The following is a 20,021-nucleotide window of genomic DNA, read 5'->3' as shown; positions in this document are numbered from 1 at the left end:
TACATTATGAAATTGTCAAGTAAGTAAATCTTCGTTACGGCCTCCGTACATTGACGGCTTCGGCACTTGTCTAATTATTTATTTCTTTTAATTCTTTTAATCCTGTCAGTAAACGCCACATCTTCCCAGCCTCCATCTACTCAAGTCCCTAATCCTCCAGCGAAAGAACCGTCGGGGCGAAGTGACGTACCAGGGGCCCCTAGAACACCTAGACGACCTCCTAATGATGCTGTGCTGCTAGGTACTACACATGGTTTTGGCTAAATGTCATTGTTTATTATGTGACCACTAATATTGCTTGTACAGGGGCTATCATCCAGCTGGTCCAAACTCCTGAGTGGCAAATGCATTTATATCAATAGGTTGATTTTGCCATTCAGGACTGTGGTGAAACCTGTGGATTGCATCTGAGTTCTTAGGAGGCTGCCAGTAAATCGTTAGTTTCAAGACCCTCATTCCCCTCCTCTTCCTTCTAACAGGTGTTCAGCTTGCTGGATGAAGAGCCTGGGGAAGTGTTTAGGTGTAAAGATACCCTCTATGCTCTTTTCAGGAGACATTATAAAGGGCTTGTTAATCAGTCTTCAAAAGGCCATTGTGTCCCCTTGCCTGTTTTGTACAACATTCCAGTCAAAGGTGCACACCACAGGAAGGGATGAGAGGATGCTGAGTGACACAATAGAGTAATTTTTAACTCTGAGGAGAGCCAGGATGACTGCCTGAGCGGAGTACAATTGCCCCAGTGGAGAGCCCAGTGCCCAATCATTGCAGGCCTCACAAGACCCTTCTTCTTATCTGAACCTCCCACTCAAATGATAAGACTTTTGAATTCATTATCAAAATGACAGCTCAATTTACATAAAGCATGATTAACGATCCAAAATCTAATATGGCTGTTATTGCATTTTACAACATCAAATCTGCCTAAGTAGATATGAAACCAAAAGCCCGAATAATTATTAATAAAGCTATATCTGAAACATTCTCCTTGGAAAGGGGAACCCGCCAGGGATGCCCTCTTTGCTCTTGCGATAGAAGCACTAGCAATACGCATGAGATCCACTCCAGCTATTAGGGGGATTAAAATAGCGGACCGTACGGATATTATTGGTTTATACGCGGATGACATGGTAATATTTATGGATGAAGTTGAGCAGACCTTACCACATGTGATCACCATTGTAGAGGGATTTGGTACACACTCGGGATTATACATTAACTGGGATAAGTCCGCCTTAATGCCTCTTTCCCATGACTCAACAGATCACCTTGAAACGTTATCGCCACTACCGGCCGTGTCTAAATTTAAATACCTAGGAATAATTGTACCAAAATGCAGCAGACTTTGTCTACAACTTAATATTCTCCTGTTGCTCGATCTGGTCAAACACAAATTTGCTATTTGGAGTAAATTGCCACTGTCTGTTTCTGGTCTTAAAATTTAAATAAAATGATATTCCTTCCGAAGCTTAATTACTCCCTTCAACATAGTGCAGTACCGGTCCCTAGATCTTTTTTTTTCCAAGTTTAAACTCACTAGCTTCGTCCTTTTTATATGGGGGAAGGCTAGACCTAAACTTAAATTGTCTACCTTGCATAGGTCTAAATTAATGGGGGAGCGGCGCTACCAGATTTTTTTCTGTATAATTTGGCTGGACAACTTGGGGTACCGTCTCACAGTGGCACTTTGGTCGCTATGACGGCACGATCCGTGACGTTCCAGCGATATACTTACGATCTCGCGGTGTCTGACACGCTCCTGCGATCAGGGACCCCGCTGAGAATCGTACGTCGTAGCAGATCGTTTGAAACTTTATTTCGTCGTCAAGTGTCCCGCTGTGGCGGCATGTTCGCATCGTGTAACAGGTGGGCACGATATTGTATACGATGTAATGAGTGGAGGAGCTTGATACGTAGGAGCGCCAAATTCTACACCTCCTGTGTGCTGATTGGGCGGTACAATACTGTGCGCTCATTCGACAGACGTGGTACTATTGTTCCCGGCCGATAAAACCGCGGCTCTCAAGCGCTGTATTCTTTTGAAAGCTGAGGTGGCGTCGGGAACAATAGCGCTCAGGTGACAATTTTTCCAACCAATGCGCGCACAGTAACCAACGGCCAATCAGCACATTACAGGTGTAGTTAGCTAGCAGCACAACACGCCCCTCGTGAACAACGTCACGCGTAGATTATGCAAAATGTGCTCTGAATTGTGAGAGCACCTCCTGTGTGACATGCCCGTACGACTGTCCCGTACGACTTCAACATCGCAAATACGTCATGAAATTATCGCTCCAGCGCCGTGCATTGCGAAGTGTGACCGCAGTCTACAATGCTGGAGCGATAATAGAGCGACGCTGGAACGTCACGGATCGTGCCGTTGTAGCGACCAAAGTGCCACTGTGAGACGGTACCCTTACAGCTCTGGGACAGTGGATGCCTGTGGGGGCTGTTTGTCAAACTCAGAGAGTCATCTGGCTCATGCCGCAAAGATAATTGCCCAATGGGCTTTCTGGAAAAAAATAGGCCTAGTACCCCTAGACTATTATCATTACTCCGGTTGGCGAGATTGATTTGGAAGCAGGTAAAAAAGGTACCGTATATACTCGAGTATAAGCCGACCCGAGTATAAGCCGACCCCCTAATTTTGCCACAAAAAACTGGGAAAACTTATTGACTCGAGTATAAGCCTAGGGTGGAAATGCAGCATTTACCGGTGAATTTCAAAAATAAAAATAGATCATTATTTCCCCATAGCTGTGCCTTATAGTGCTCTACACCGTTCATTATTTCCCCATAGCTGTGCCCCATATAGTGCTCTGCACCGTTCATTGTGCCCCATAGCTGTGCCATATACGGTGCTCTGCACCGTTCATTGTGCCCCATTGCTGTGCCATATACAGTGCTCTGCACCGTTCATTGTGCCCCATAGAAATCTCTGCCGCCGCTGCTGCAATAAAAAAAAAAAACACATACTCACCTCCCTTGATTGCAGCTCCCGGCGTCTCGTTCCGGCGCCTCCATCTTCCCGGCGTCTCTGCTCTGACTGATCAGGCAGAGGGCGCCGCGCACACTGTATGCGTCATCGCGCCCTCTGCCTGAACAGTCAGAGCGCAGACGCCGGGAAGATGGAGGCGCCGGCCGGGAAGATGGAGCGGCGCCCGGCGGCTGGAACGAGGACAGGTGAATATGCTATACTTACCTAGTCCTGGCGATCCTCGCGCTGTCCCTCTGCCTGGTCTTCGGTGCCGCAGCTCTTCCTGTCAGCGGTCACCGGCACCGCTGATTAGAGGAATGAATAGGCGGCTCCGCCCCTATGGGAGGTGGAGCCGCTTATTCATATCTCTAATGAGCGGTCCCACGTGACCGCTGAAGAGGGGAAGAAGCTGCAGCACAGAAGCCCGTGGGACGGCAGGGACAGCGCGAGGATCGCTGGGACTAGGTAAGTATGCCTCAGCGCCCTCACCCGCCGACCCTGCCACCCACATTGACTCGAGTATAAGCCGAGAGGGGCACTTTCAGCCCAAAAATTTGGGCTGAAAATCGCGGCTTATACTCGAGTATATACGGTAATTCACTTTGATGGTATTATAGCCGAAATGCCTCTATGGGATAATGAATATTTCCCGGGGCTACTGAATCACCTATCTGCTCAATTCTGGATATCACATGGTGTCTTGTCGGTTAATGATCTTTATGAACAAGGAACCTTAATGTCCTTTGAACAATTGCAACTTGGGTATGATATCCCAAGGCCTCAATTCTTTCGATATTTGCAGCTCAGATCATCAATCACATATGCATAGTATGAACATGAAGCAAATATCATCCTTCTCACTGATGGGGGTCGTTAAATCACAGGGACCCCATGGTCTTATCTCTGCACTATACACATATATGCTATCCGTGGACGCTGATTCTGCTCTATTGCCAGTTAGAGAAATGTGGAAACTCCTGATACCTGATCTTCAGAATGAGGATTGGGAGATTGCTATTGAGTCCCCAACTAAGGTATCCCTTTCAACGAACAATAAAATGATACAAAAGTATATCTTACATCAATCATATATAACCCCGTTACGATTATTCAGAATTGGGTGGTCTCAATCCTCAGAATGCCTCAGATGCCATACAGGGAAGGTAGATTTTATACACATGATATGGGGAAGTCCAGTTATTCTCTCTTTTTGGAAAGAGGTAACTTCACTATTGACCTCTCTTGTACATGTTCCCGTCCCTCTAAATCCATTAGTGTGTTTATTTGGGGTGCTAGATGAAGAGCTGTGGGGACACCATATTCAAATCCTGTTGAGAGACACTTTTCTTGGCAAGGTAACTGATAGCCTTACGCTGGATGGGTAATACGCAACCATCTCTCAGGGCCTGGATTGAGCTGGTAAATTCAATTATACCATACGAACGAACTTTATACCAGAATAGGGGCTGCTTAGGAAAATTTAATAATCTGGGATGTATGGAACTCGTCGTACCTTACTATATCCTTACGTAGCTGATGGCCTAGCTCCAATATGATAGAGCTCACGGAAAAATATGCATTGTTCACGCTGTACTTCAATATTACTTTATTAATGTGATGGGGATTGTTCTGGCAGTAAAATAGTTTTAGGGTTTTAAGTACTTTAGACATACTGTGAGTTTATATGAACCAGTCTATGCTTTGAGATTTGCATATGAGTGTATCCGTGCGGACTTGGATATATGTAAACCATGTATGTCTAATTGTTCTTTCTTTTGTTGTTGTTGTTTAATAAACGAATTTAAAAAAAAAAACCTGCCTAAGTAGGCAGCAATACGGGATAAAGGGGATATATCATTGTGTTACTAAACCGCCAGCCTGTCTGGGGTCTAGGAAAGCTGAAGGTACAGTCACATAACCCCTTCACAACATATGATGTACAGTTATATCATGTGTAGTGTCCCTGTCTTTGCTTGCAATCCGCTTCTTTCCTGGCAGATGATGGCTGAATTAATCAGCCATCATCTGCCTCTAACAGCCGTGGCTGGAGCAGCTCTCCACCCGTGGCTGTTAATATGTTAAATGCTGCATTTAATTTCTGATAGCTGCATTCAACATGCGCCGGCAAGGGGGTGCATCATTCCATGCACCCATGACGTTATCCCGGGGACGCCAATGGATTTCTATGACAGCCGTGGTCCTGGTGAAGAACCTTAATGCCTGTCCTAATACTACTGTGAAAGCCAGAGTTTAGCTGGGGTTCATATTTCGTGTTTTTTGTTGACAGCAGTGCTGAAGAACTTCAATGTATAGCACAGGCCATCGATTGATCGCAGCTTCAAGTCCCCTTACTATCAAATACCATAAAAAAATGAGAAAGTTTTTAAACTTTGGAAAAAAATAAAAAGAATATAAAAGTTCAAATCACCCCAGCTTTGCTCAATTTAAAAATAAAACAATAAAAAATACACATATTTGGTATCGTTGCGTTCAGAAATGTTTGATAAACAAAAAAAGTTGCACTCTGTAGTGCTAAAGCATGTAAATATGAAATATGAATAGCAATACTGCTTCTGGATACTAGGGGAAAAAAAAGACGCTTAGCACATAATTTGGCCAATTCATGCATGCCCAGCAACCAACGACATGGTGGTCTCAAGTCTGCTGGGTCCTAACGTGTCTAGTGTGAATGCCTCCCTAAGATTGAAGTCTGAATTCCTGGGTAGATGTGAATATCTCTCTGCAAAGTCTGATTATTTGGATTTTTGTTGCAATTAAAATCGCCACATGCTGGAGGCCAGAGAGTTCGGTCAGAGAGCTAATATAAAAATGACAAAAGACTGACTGGCTCTTCCAAGCTAATGTGAACAGGTGAAAGCTAGGAGCAACCATCTCCATATATAATAAACAAAAAGTTACACTCTGTAGTGCTAGAGCATGTCAATATGAAACATGAATAGCAATACTGTTTTTGGATACTAGGTAAAAAAGGAGACTCTTAACACATAAGGTGGTCTCAAATCTGCTGGGTGCTAACGTGGTATTGTATGTCATCTCCTCCTATATATAGCATATACCTGTATGTCATCTCCTCCTGTATATAGTATATACCTGTAGGTCATCTGCTCCTGTATATACCTGTGTCATCTCCTCTTGTATATAGTATATACCTGTATGTCATCTCCTCCTATATATAGCATATACCTGTATGTCATCTCCTCCTGTATATAGTATATACCTGTAGGTCATCTGCTCCTGTATATATTATATACCTGTATGTCATCTCCTCCTCTATATAGTATATACCTGTAGGTCATCTGCTCCTGTATATACCTGTATGTCATCTCCTCCTCTATATAGTATATATCTGTATGTCATCTCCTCCTGTATTAGACCTCGTTCACACGTTATTTGGTCAGTATTTTTACCTCAGTATTTGTAAGCTAAATTGGCAGCCTGATAAATCCCCAGCCAACAGGAAGCCCTCCCCCTGGCAGTATATATTAGCTCACACATACACATAATAGACAGTATATGTGACTGACAGCTGGCGTATTTCCTATATGGTACATTTGTTGCTCCTGTAGTTTGTCTGCTTATTAATCAGATTTTTATTTTTGAAGGATAATACCAGACTTGTGTGTGTTTTTAGGGCGAGTTTCGTTTGTCAAGTTGTGTGTGTTGAGTTGCGTGTGGCGACATGCATGTAGCAACTTTTTGTGTGCCGAGTTGCATGTGACAGGTTAGTGTAGCAAGTTGTGTGCACCAAGTTTTGTGCATGGCGAGTTTTGCACGTGTTGAGTTTTATGTGTAATGCCTTTTGAGTATGTGCAAGTTTTGTTTGAGGCAACTTTTGCATGTGTTGCAACTTTTGTGCATGTGGCAATTTTTCCGCGGGTGCAAGTTTTGCGTGAGCCTAGTTTTGCATGTGGCGAGTTTTGCGCGTGGCGAGTTTTGAGCGGCGACTTTTGTGTTTCGACTTTTATGTGGCGAGGTTGGTGTATGTGTGGTGAAATGTGTGCTGAGGGTGGTATATGTGTTCAAGCACGTGGTAGTGTGTGGCGCATTTTGTGTGTGTGTTCATATCCCCGTGTGTGGTGAGTATCCCATGTCGGGGCCCCACCTTAGCAACTGTACGGTATATACTCTTTGGCACCATCGCTCTCATTCTTTAAGTCCCCCTTGTTCACATCTGGCAGCTGTCAATTTGCCTCCAACACTTTTCATTTCACTTTTTCCCCATTATGTAGATGGGGGCAAAATTATTTGGTGAATTGGAAAGCGCGGGGTTAAAATTTCACCTCACAACATAGCCTATGACGCTCTCGGGGTCCAGACGTGTGACTGTGCAAAATTTTGTGGCTGTAGCTGCGACGGTTCAGAAGCCAATCCCGGACATACACACATTCAGATATATATATATATATATATATATATATACATACACACACACACACACACACACACACACACACACACACACACACACACACACACACACACACACACACACACACACACACACACACACACATACATACATACATACATACATACATACACACATACATACATAAACACACACACACTAGATGGTGGCCCGATTCTGGGATATGTACAGTTAGGGCCAGAAATATTTGGACAGTGACACAAGTTTTGTTATTTTAGCTGTTTACAAAAACATGTTCAGAAATACAATTATATATATAATATGGGCTGAAAGTGCACACTCCCAGCTGCAATATGATAGTTTCCACATCCAAATCGGAGAAAGGGTTTAGGAATCATAGCTCTGTAATGCATAGCGTCCTCTTTTTCAAGGGACCAAAAGTAATTGGACAATGGACTCTAAGGGCTGCAATTAACTCTGAAGGCGTCTCCCTCGTTAACCTGTAATCAATGAAGTAGTTAAAAGGTCAGGGGTGGATTCCAGGTGTGTGGTTTTGCATTTGGAAGCTGTTGCTGTGAGCAGACAACATGCGGTCAAAGGAACTCTCAATTGAGGTGAAGCAGAACATCCTGAGGCTGAAAAAAAAGAAAAAATCCATCAGAGAGATAGCAGACATGCTTGGAGTAGCAAAATCAACAGTTAGGTACATTCTGAGAAAAAAGGAATTGACTGGTGAGCTTGGGAACTCAAAAAGGCCTGGGCGTCCACGGATGACAACAGTGGTGGATGATCGCCGCATACTTAATTTGGTGAAGAAGAACCCGTTCACAACATCAACTGAAGTCCAGAACACTCTCAGTGAAGTAGGTGTATCTGTCTCTAAGTCAACAGTAAAGAGAAGACTCCATGACAGTAAATACAAAGGGTTCACATCTAGATGCAAACCATTCATCAATACCAAAAATAGACAGGCCAGAGTTAAATTTGCAGAAAAACACCTCAAGAAGCCAGCTCAGTTCTGGAAAAGTATTCTATGGACAGATGAGACAAAGATCAACCTGTACCAGAATGATGGGAAGAAAAAAGTTTGGAGAAGAAAGGGAACGGCACATGATCCAAGGCACACCACATCCTCTGTAAAACATGGTGGAGGCAACGTGATGGCATGGGCATGCATGGCTTTCAATGGCACTGGGTCACTTGTGTTTATTGATGACATAAGAGCAGACAAGAGTAGCCGGATGAATTCTGAAGTGTACCGGGATATACTTTCAGCCCAGATTCAGCCAAATGCTGCAAAGTTGATTGGACGGCGCTTCATAGTACAGATGGACAATGACCCCAAGCATACAGCCAAAGCTACCCAGGAGTTCATGAGTGCCAAAAAGTGGAACATTCTGCAATGGCCAAGTCAATCTCCAGATCTAAACCCAATTGAGCATGCATTTCACTTGCTCAAATCCAGACTTAAGACGGAAAGACCCACAAACAAGCAAGACCTGAAGGCTGCGGCTGTAAAGGCCTGGCAAAGCATTAAGAAGGAGGAAACCCAGCGTTTGGTGATGTCCATGGGTTCCAGACTTAAGGCAGTGATTGCCTCCAAAGGATTTGCAACAAAATATTGAAAATAAAAATATTTTGTTTGGGTTATGTTTATTTGTCCAATTACTTTTGACCTCCTAAAATGTGGAGTGTTTGTAGAGAAATGTGTACGATTCCTACATTTTCTATCAGATATTTTTGTTCAACCCTTCAAATTAAACGTTACAATCTGCACTTGAATTCTGTTGTAGAGGTTTCATTTCAAATCCAATGTGGTGGCATGCAGAGCCCAACTCGCGAAAATTGTGTCACTGTCCAAATATTTCTGGCCCTAACTGTATGTACGTAGTATATAACACAGCCCACGCAGTATATAACACTGCCCACGTAGTATATAGCAGCCAGACAGTATATAACACAGCCCACGTAGTATATATCACAGCTCATGTACTATATAGCAGTGTGAGCACCATATCCCTGTTAAAATAAAAAATAGTTATATACTCACCGTCCGGCGTCCACCGAAGCTGTTCTGATGCGCGCGATGCGGCCGCCAGCTTCCGTTCCCAGTCATGCATTGCAAAATTACCCAGATGACTTAGCGGTCTCGAGATTTTTTTAAATTATTTTTAACATTATATCTTTTTACTATTGATGCTGCATAGGCAGCATTAATAGCAAAAAGTTGGTCCGGGATGGGGCGACACACTGGCACTGACTTGAGGAGAGTAGGGAGGGGCCAATTCGCGGCCGTACTAAGCCTGTTGCTGACTGGCCAGGGGCCATCGGAAGGGAAGTATATCCATATTTTTTATTTATATTCTTTTTTTTTTTTTTTAACCTTAATTTGGATACCAGGGCCTGAAGGAGAGTCTCCTCTCCTCCAGACCCTGGGAACCATCCAGAACCGCTCCTTGCACAAACCGTACCCGGCTTATAAGACGACCCCCGACTTTTGAGAAGATTTCCAGGGGTTAAAAAGTCATCTAATACGCCGGAAAATACGGTAGTTTATTTATGAAGATTTCAGAATAATGCAATAAATACACAGTATTCGGCCGGCCGGGCGCGACCAATCAGTGAAGTGTGGTTCAAGTCCTGCGCCAATTCGTGGCCAGACTGCGTCTGTCGCTGATTGTTCGTAGCCGGCCGGGCGCAACTAATCAGTGAAGCCAGGGCCAGCTTCAGGTTTTTGAGGGCCCCAGGCGAAAGAGTCACAGCCCACGTAGTATATAGCACAGGCACATAGTATATAGCACAGCCCACGTAGTATATAACAACCCACGCAGTATATAGCACAGCCACGTAGTATATAACACAGCTACGTAGTATGCACAAAAACAAGAAAAAGCAGAGGCCATACAAAAAGGGGATCACCAAACAGCATGGATTTGTACAAACAAACACAGCTTTATTAAGGTGCAAATACAGGACAGATCATTTTAAAAACATCTAAAAACACTTAGAACAATGCCTATAATATGGCAAGGGAAAACAGGAACACATACAGATATATATCTCAGTGACCTATATGGACAGCATATTAATAAAGTGCAAAAAGCATGATAACACAAATAAGGCCTAAATAGCTAATAGAGCTGCACATGAAAAAATATACTGTGGTACAGGAAATGTGCTAAAATATGCAACGTATGACAGTACTAAACATGGGATCCTGAGATCACTAATAAGGCCCCATAGATAGATGGCACGTAACGTAGTACACAAATAAACAACACTATCTGAGTATATAAACTGCTAAGATATACAAAATGTGCTGAAGGCATACAGAGTGCCGACATGGGATCCTGAACTCAGTGGTAAGGCCCTATAGATATATGGCACATAATACGGTACGCACACATTGGTAACAGTACCTAAATTCAAACAGGAGAATGAATCCAACTGCATAAAAGGTGTATAAAGTAGAACAAGCATAGAGGCCCTATGTCCCATGGTACTCAGTAATGCACACCTAAAAATAAGCCAGTAGCAGTATAGTACTATCAGTAAACCATGTACCTAAATATGCATTATAAGCAAAAAAAAAACCCCATAACACCTCCGGGCAAAAAGCCCTAAGATAACACCTACAGGCACAAAGAGAAAGCGAATACCCTACGCGTGTCGCCACAGCAGTGGCTTCATCAGCTACGTAGTATATAGCACAGATTGGGTAGTATATATACTACAGCGATGTAGTATATACAGCCCACGCAGTATATTGCACAGCCCACGCAGTATATTGCACAGCCCACGCAGTATATTGCACAGCCCACGCAGTATATTGCACAGCCCACGCAGTATATTGCACAGCCACGTAGTATATAACACAGCCCACGTAGTATATAACACACCCCACGTAGTATATAGCACAGCGACGTAGTATATAACGTAGGCCACGCAGTATATAACACAGCCCACGTACTATATAGTACAGCGACGTAGTATATAACAGCCACGCAGTATATAGCACAGCCCACTTAGTATATAGCAATGTGGGCATCATATCCCTGTTAAAAAAAAAAAAAAAGAATTAAAATAAAAAATAGTTATATACTCACCTTCCGTTGGCCCCTGGATCCAGGAAGCGTTTACTGACGTTACTCGCGCGCTCCGGTCTTAAGAGTGCATTGCGGTCTCGCGAGCATCTTGCGAGATCGCAATGCTAGGACCGGTCACCGGAGCGTCGCGAGGAACGGGAGAGGCGCCGGAAGGTGAGTATATGATGATTTTTTTTTATTATTATTATTATTATTTTTAACATTAGATCTTTTTACTATTGATGCTGCATACGCATCATCAATAGTAAAAAAAAAGTTGGTCACACAGGGTTAATAGCAGCGTTAATGGAGTGCATTACACCGCGGCATAACGCGGTCCAGCGCTGCCATTAACCCTGTGAGAGGGCTGACTGGAGGGGAGTACGGAGTGACTGCCGGGAGGATGGAGCGGCCATGTTGCTGCCGGACTGTGCCTGTCGCTGATTGGTCGTGGGCATTTTGCCACGACAAATCAGCGATTTGTATTTCCATGACAGACAGAGGCCGCAACCAATGAATATCCGTGACAGAAAGACGGAAGTGACCCTTACACAATTATATAGTAGATATATATATTAATATAATTTTTTTTCAATGTGTAAAAAAGAACTAAAGCTGTTTTCTATCTTCGTAATGGCACTGACCTGGGGAATCATACTGCCAGCTCAGTTATAAAGCGAACATGGTAAATAACCAAAGGAAAGTGTCTTTATTTTCTCAGATGTGATGGGGACATGATTATTGCTCTCCTCCTCACAGACTGCAGAGTTCTCTGGTCCATACAGTGGCAGCTGCTGGAGGAGCACCTGACCAGACCTGTCCATCAGACCTGTCAATCAGACTGTCCAATAGAAAACCTCACATGAGAGAAGTGCTTTTCTATTGGAGCAGACTGATGGCCAGGTCTGGTCATGTGCTCCTCCAGCAGCCGCCATTGTATGGACCAGAGAACTCTGCAGTCTGTGAGGAGGTGAACAATAGTAAGTGCCACAAAATCATCTTCCCAACCCGTCTGCTAAAATAAAGATAATGTGGCCGCCCCCTTACCTGCCGTTACCTGATTCGGCAGCCGGTGATGGTGTAATACAGCAGCTATAGGAAGCAAACCGTGCAAAATTATTAATGAAACCATAAAACAAAGTTATTTTTAGTCCCAATAGCATGCATTTAAGTAAGAAAAAAATGCTCCAAAGGTGGACAACCCCTTTAAGAAGTGTTGCATTTGCGCTATGGCACCCTGCAATGATCACTTTTGCAGAATAGTTTACCCTCTACGTTCTGTGTCCCTGCAGGTGTGGTTGTGGCCTGTGCAATCGCTGGACTCCTGGCTTTGATTGTTGCTGGCGCATGTTGGTGCAGGTAATGTATACTGTGCTGGTGTAGGCAATGTGCTGGACACCGCAATAAGGGAATATAACTGTATCAAATCTTTCTGCAATTCTCCCGTGAAGCAATTGTTTGCCTAGTAATTCCCTAGTTTACTCCCGATCTAGGTAATCAGAAATTTTAGGGAATTGCTGTACATGCATTACCCTAATAACTGTGTATGTTCATCTGACCATCAGTTTTGTCACTCTGGTCTGTCAGATTGTCAAGAGTCTTTCTGTAGTTGAACGTGTTTGGGTGAGATCTGATGTTGCTCTTGTCTGGACTGGAACCCTTAGCTCCAGCATTCATGTGTGTTCCTGTTCTGTCACTTCATAGGATGCGCAAGGAGATGAAGCTGGCAGAACGGACAGATTACCCCGCATTCAAACAGTCGCCGCCACCGCCATATGAGAAGACATCGGTAGGTGGCAGATGAACCTTTTTTTTTTTTTTCGTTTTATTAAAAACCATTACACCAGGGGTGTCAAACTGCAATCCTCAAGGGCTAAAAACGGGTCATGTTTTCAGGATCTCCTTGTGCTGCACAAGTGATAATTTAATCACCTACACACATAATGATTACAGCACCTTGTGCAAAGCTAAGGAAATCTTGAAAACACGCATGGTTTGCGGCCCTCGAGGAATGCAGTTTGACACCCCTGCATTACACAACATTACATGTATTCCAAAAGACTTATTCATAAGTAGGAAACTGTAGTCCAGCAATATGCATTGTTCTTTAAAAGGTATATATAAAGGAGTTGCTCAGGTACATGTATAATTGCACATAGACTGTGTTGAAGCATAGAAACGATATACACAATACTCTTCTATCATAAACCTGAAGTTCCATCTCAGAATCTAAACTGTTCAGATCGAACACTAAGGCCTCTTTCACACTTCTGTCTTTTCAGATCCGTTGCAATGCATCTTTTTAGGAAAAAAACGGATTCTGCAAATGTGCCCGCAGGATCCGTTTTTTCCCCATAGACTTTATTAGCGACGGATGGCCACACGTCGCATCCGTCGTGCGACGGATCCGTCATGCGACGGATCCGTCGTGTTTTGGCGGACCGTCGTCTGGAAAAAACGTTCAATGTAACGTTTTTTGTCTGCGTTGGGAAAATGTGACGCGACGGATCCTGCAGCATATGTCGTTGACTACAATGGAAGCCTATGGACGCAGGATCCATCGTGACACGTCGTATGACGGAATCCAGCGTTGGAATCCTGGAATCCGTTTTTTTTTTACACTGAGCATGCTCAGAATCAGGAATTTGTAGCCAATTGGCCAGACAGGCCCCAAATCTATATAAACCTGGCCTGGGGCGTCACCCCCAAATGTGCCAGCAAGACTCCTGCCAGCCTGAAAACAGCCAGCCAATCAATATATTGGTTTCCCTATTTTCCAGTAGTCAATCACATTTGGGAGACTCCCATTTTTAGGCATGGAAAACAGATCCGTCAAAAAAAGGATGGTAAAACAATGGATCCAGTTTTTCGACGGAACCGTCTAGCGGATCCGTCTAAATGCGTTGCATCCGTTTTTCACTATTTTTGACGCATCCGTCACGTCTAGCCTGGGTGGGCTAGAGCTGGTGCGGTCCCTTTGATTTATTTTGGTATGTACACTTGTATTATTTGTATGTATATCTATCTTTGGGCATTGTAACTTTACCTGTATCATCATGCAATATGCTGTTTGCCCTGTTTTTGAGTGTTATCATTATCATTTATGTGTGCCTACCTATACATCCCACAACTGTTTGTGAGGTGGTTTTACTTATGCCATCTGGGGACCCTTGCCGGCTCTTTAGGTCTCATGAGGTTTTCACATCCCCTACCTTGCTGTATGTGTCCATGTTGTATGGTTTGTTTAAATAAATAAATAAATATATATATTTTTATATGTAACTTCTGGACTTGTACACTATTTTTTCAGTGGTTTTTTTCTTCTGTGAAGTGCAGCAGTGTACGCTGGACTGCACGATGACGTCACTGCACCTCGCCATCTAAATTCCCTTGCATGTGCCTTCAACAAGACGCAGGCCGGATGTGGCCTGCATCCTGCTGGAAATCCCGGCAGAGCAGGGGAATTACATCTCCTTTGTACCTGTCCTGGGTGGCATAATTGCATTCTTGTCTGACAAACGCAAATGCACTTGAGAGCAGGGAGTGCGCGACAGCAGGGTCGCAGGACAGAGAGGGGTGAGCAGTGTCAGTGACCGACATCACTCACCTCTGTGCCCCAGCTATCACAGTGCTGAATGTCTGCGGCTGCAGGACGATGCTGGGCGGCTGCAGGCATTCAGCATTTTTTTTTTTACCAAAGTGCTTCTCCCTCCAATAGGCAGGAGGTAGCCCCTTAGGCAGGGGCCTACCCCTCGTCCAGACCCTGTCTTATAATATAAATAATACCTCAGTTGTGAAAAACTGTATGCTCTCCTGAGTTCTATATGTCCCATACAGTGGCTTGCTAAAATATTCAACCCCATTGGCTTTTTACCTATTTTGTTACATTACAATCTGTGTTTAAATATTGTTGTAATCTGATTTGTGTGTGATGCATCAGTACCAAGTAGACTAAGCTGGGGAAGTGAAAAAAATATAAGCATAAATTAAATTGGCATATGTATTCACCCCTTTTGCTATGAAGCCCCTAGAAATTTCTGGTGCAAGCAGTTCCCTTCATAAGTCATATGCTTAGTGACAGGATGTCCCCATGTGCAATCTGTGTCACCTGTATGTCACTATATACACTTTACCTTTTTCTGAAAGGCCACAGAGGCTGCAACACTATTAACAAAAGATGCACCACTAACCAAGCAACACCATGACGACCAAGGAGATCTCCAAATAAGTCAGGGACAAAGTGGTTGAGAAGTACAAGTCAGGGTTGGGTTCTGAAAAGATATCACAATCTCTGATGATCCCCAGAGCACAATCAAATCCATTATCGTCAAATGGAACGAACATGGTACCACAACAAACTTTCCAAGAGAGGACCACCCACCAAAACTCTCAGCCAGGGTAAAGAGGTCATTAATCAGAGAGGCAGCAACGAGACCAAAGGCAACCCTGAAGCAGCTGTAGGGTTCCCAAGCATAGATTAGAATATCTGTCCATACGACCACAATAAGCCATACACTCCATAGAGATGGCCTCTAGGGAGGAGTGGGTATAAAATGCCTTTACTTACACACACACACACACACACACTTTCAAATTCGTTTTGAGTTTGTCAAAAGACATATGGGAGACTCCCCAAATGTATGGAGGAAGGTCTTGTGGTCAGTTGAGACCAACACAGCTCATCATCGCAAGAACACCATCCCCACAGTGAAACATGGTGGTGGCAGCATCATGCTCTGGGGATGTTTTTCGGCAGCAGGGAAAGGAAAAATGGTCCGAGTCAAGAAGAAAATGGGTGGGGTGAATACTTTCGCAAACCACTGTACCTTATCAAACTTCTGAGGGCATCCTCTATTATGATACACTGTTTTCTCATATTTGTTTTTTGTGGTTACGGAATCAACCCAAGCCCTTAACGTTTTGGGACAATTACCCATTCATCATGAAGCTATCAATTTCTTGGCAAAAATAGTTTCTCTAAGAAAGATTTTGGTATGATGACTTCATGTCTCCTCCTAAAGTAGCCCAAATATAATTTTAGGATCTAGTAGACCAGGAATGCTTATCAAGGAAAATAGGAATGTGACTATACTTTGCCAGAAGAAGAGAACAATTGGACCATTCGGTACAACCTTGATAGGGTTAGGTAGGCTTGGTGAATAATGTATAATTTTAGTCATTTTATTGTTCACTGAAGCAGAGACATAAAGAGTGGATTCCAAGATGTCCTCCCAGTCCTCCCCATCAATAGAGGGAATAAGCAGCTCCCACTTGCCTTTCACCTTCAGTGCAGTAGAACCAATACCTATTGATCGCATGTATGTACAGCGCTGATACGAGACCTTGCGGTTTAAGAATACCAGTCAAAGGGAAGGTAGACAAGATTACCAGTGCATTTTGTGAATGCAATTGTGATTGGAGAGTGGACCTTAATTGAAGATGTCTAAAAAAAAAAAATATTGGAATCTCTGCACAATATATTTTTTTCTCAACTGATCTAAAGGTAATTGTATCTTCTGGTCATAAAGGTCGACATTAAGTAAAAGGACGTTTTAAGTGCTCCAAAATTGAGGTGATTGGTGAGATGCCAAGGATGGAGAGTAAAAGGGTTGTGCCACAAATATCAGTAAAATTTAACACTTGTCAAGCCTGTCTCCAGACTAACCGCGCCATCTTGAGCAATGGCAACATTTTTGGATTGTCAGGTTTATCAAGCATCAAAAATCCTAGTAGACAGCTAGTGCCTGTCGCTTCTGCCAAGTGACTCTCCAAATTTGTGAATTGAGAATCTAGCATCCAAGTATTTAGTGCCTTTAGCTGGCGTGCTATGCAATACAGAAAAAAATCTGGCCAAGCTGTACCCCCAAGGTTTTTTTGGGTCTTTGAAGGGTAGATAATTGAAATTTGGCCTGACAACTACCCCACATAAATGAAGATATTAGTGAGTTAAATGTTGTGAAGAAGGACTTTGGACTGAATTTTGGCAGTCCTGACACTAATGAAGGTAGTTTCCCCCAGAGATTACGGTATCATCTAATAGAGGCAGAATGTTAGAAGAGAGATCCTTTTACTGTCTTGATCAATGTTGTTCGCTAGATATTTAAATTGTGACCACTGGTAAAAGTGACACAGATTCTAAATGGGTAGAGGGCCCGCATGAGAGGCATTAACACTGATTTGTTCCAGTTTATAGAAAGGCTTGAAAATCTACCAAATGTATCAAAAGTTGAGATAACCAGAAGTAAAGTGTCCCTGACCTGGTCCATAAAAATGATCATGTCCTCAGCATATGACCCAATGGTATACATCCCATCAGCTATAGATATGTCTTCAATTAGTGGCATGGAGCGTATTCTAATAGCTAATGCGTCACCTTGAAGAGCAGACAACCCTGACCAGCTCCTCTTCGAGATGGATCATGATGGCAGGCCGTTCACTACTACCTTACCTTTAGGAGCCACATATAGTATACGTATCCATGTACAGAATTGTGGGTCAAACTCAAATTTTTGTAGACTTGCCGCCATAAGTGGCCATTCTACAGAATCACATGCCTTCATCATATCGGGTCAGCCATTTTTATAGTTATATCTGTACCTGAGAAAGCTTGGTGACCATTGCAGCTTACAAGTAGGTTGTCACTCCTCTTTTTGAGATCTGCCCAGTCCCGTGTCTGTGGCCGAATCACCATTTACCCAGACAGATCTGCTTTCAGGGGAGTTATGTATAGGACTGGTATTGGCAGAAGAGGACAGATTGTTGTTTGTTTGTTTTTTTGTTTTTTTCCTAATTCTGCCTTTGTTTTTGCTTTCAGCCCGGTGACAAGAAATTGGCCCAAAATGCCCAAATGTATCATTACCAGCACCAGAAGCAGCAGATGATCTCAATGGAGAAGTGAGTGCTGTTCTGGCCTCAGTGTTCATGGCTCCCAGTCAGGATGTGAAGAGATTAATGTCTTGTCTTGTTTATTTTTTGCTAATTGTTTTTAAAGAAATAAAGATGAATTGAAACACCCAGATTCTGCCGTCACGTCGGATGAGGAGAACGAGGATGGAGACTTCACAGTGTACGAGTGTCCAGGGTTAGCCCCAGTAAGTGTGATTACTGGTCATCAAAGGGATGTATTATAAAATATTTGCAGTGGTTGTAATGTCCTGTCCTTGCTGCAGGACCCCCACCCGATGCAACACATAAGACATCAACTTATAAGTAGCCGATAAACACTTAAGCCCTTCCTGACATATGACGTACTGTTACTTAATATGTCGGGTCCCTGATTTTGGTGCGGGCTCACAAGCCAAGCCCACGTCTTTCCCGGTGTATGGTGGCTGATTAAATCAGCCATCATCTGCCTCTAATATCTGTTAACCTGTTAATTGCTGCCGTCAATCTCATCAGCGTCTATTGTGCACCAGGGGGTTGCCGTGATTGTAGGGGCACCGAGGGGTTGCCATGACAGTCGCGTCAGCTGAACACCCTGTCATTACAATTCTCCTGATTTGCTGATGCTCTGCTATGTATAGCACAAGAGATCAGATAACTAACAAATGCAGCAAAAAGAAAAAGTTTTTAACAGTATCAAAACAAGGAAAGTTCAAATCGCCCCCCACTTTTTGTCCCATTAAAAAATAAAAAAAGTATTCCTGCGTTCGTAAAAATCCGATCTAATAAAATAAATTATCTGTAAACATCGTAACGAGAAAAAAATAAAAATGCCAGAATTACGTCATTTTATCCACCGCAGCATTGCAATAAAATCTAATAAGAGACGATTATAACAGGGGTCTTGAAAAATAGAAGCTCAAAAAACAAGAATTTTTTTTTTTTTTTTTTACAAAGCTAAACTTTTATTTTTTGTTTTCCACCAAGAAAAAAGGTTTATTATCTGCATAATCATATTGACCTGGAGAATCCTATTTCCAGGTTGATTTTTACCACATAGTGAACATGGTAAATAAAATGACATAAAAACAATTGTCAAATTGTTCTTGCAATTTCAATGCACTTGGAATTTGTTCCCCCCTTTCCAGTGGATCACATGATAATATGATTGGGGGCATTCAAAAGTACAACTAGTCCCACAAAAAACAAGCTTTGGAAAGTCAATCACACGGCACCGCACCTGCGCCGCATCGGACATTATACGGTTATGCGGCCTGAAAAATAAAAAAAGTTACAGCTCTTGAAAGAAGAAGAAAAAATAGAAATTGCTCGTGGAATAAAGGGTTCAAATAGTTAAAGTAAAGGAACCAAGAAAAAGAGCCATAGACGTGCTCGAAGGGAAAGAGAGCGTGCAGAGAATTTAAACTTTATTTAATATATATATTTTCTTTTTTTTTTCCCTTATAGTTGCAGATTCTTTCTGCTGATATTTAGTCCTCGTCATCCATGTTGCTGATTTTCACTTCTCCATTAAAGTCTACCTGTCAGGCGAGTCATACTGCCCATAAAGAATTGCAGCCTGGCTGAATGATTGAGGCAGGTGAATAGATTTCTGAAACACTACAGTGTTTCCGATAAAATACACTTTGAAGAGCCGTCCGGTGACCAGACAAGTCGTCTCTGTTCCCAG

At 43.0% G+C, this 20,021-nt stretch overlaps 1 protein-coding gene across 1 annotated transcript in view; it reads left to right on the top strand.

Annotated features, from left to right (window-relative positions):
- NPDC1 (neural proliferation, differentiation and control 1) overlaps window positions 1-20,021 on the top strand; it is a 124,473-nt gene that overhangs the window by 89,129 nt on the left and 15,323 nt on the right. The window contains exons 4-8 of the mRNA XM_069747629.1: window positions 110-241; window positions 12,742-12,808; window positions 13,154-13,238; window positions 18,264-18,343; window positions 18,441-18,540. Of these exons, the coding sequence (XP_069603730.1) occupies window positions 110-241; window positions 12,742-12,808; window positions 13,154-13,238; window positions 18,264-18,343; window positions 18,441-18,540 (464 nt within the window). The remainder of the gene's footprint in view (window positions 1-109; window positions 242-12,741; window positions 12,809-13,153; window positions 13,239-18,263; window positions 18,344-18,440; window positions 18,541-20,021) is intronic.

The sequence above is a fragment of the Ranitomeya imitator genome, chromosome 2 (genome assembly GCF_032444005.1).
Source record: "Ranitomeya imitator isolate aRanImi1 chromosome 2, aRanImi1.pri, whole genome shotgun sequence".
Classification (NCBI taxonomy): domain Eukaryota; kingdom Metazoa; phylum Chordata; class Amphibia; order Anura; family Dendrobatidae; genus Ranitomeya; species Ranitomeya imitator.
Note: the sequence above shows the minus strand (reverse complement) of the source record. Positions and strands in the feature narration are given on the sequence as shown.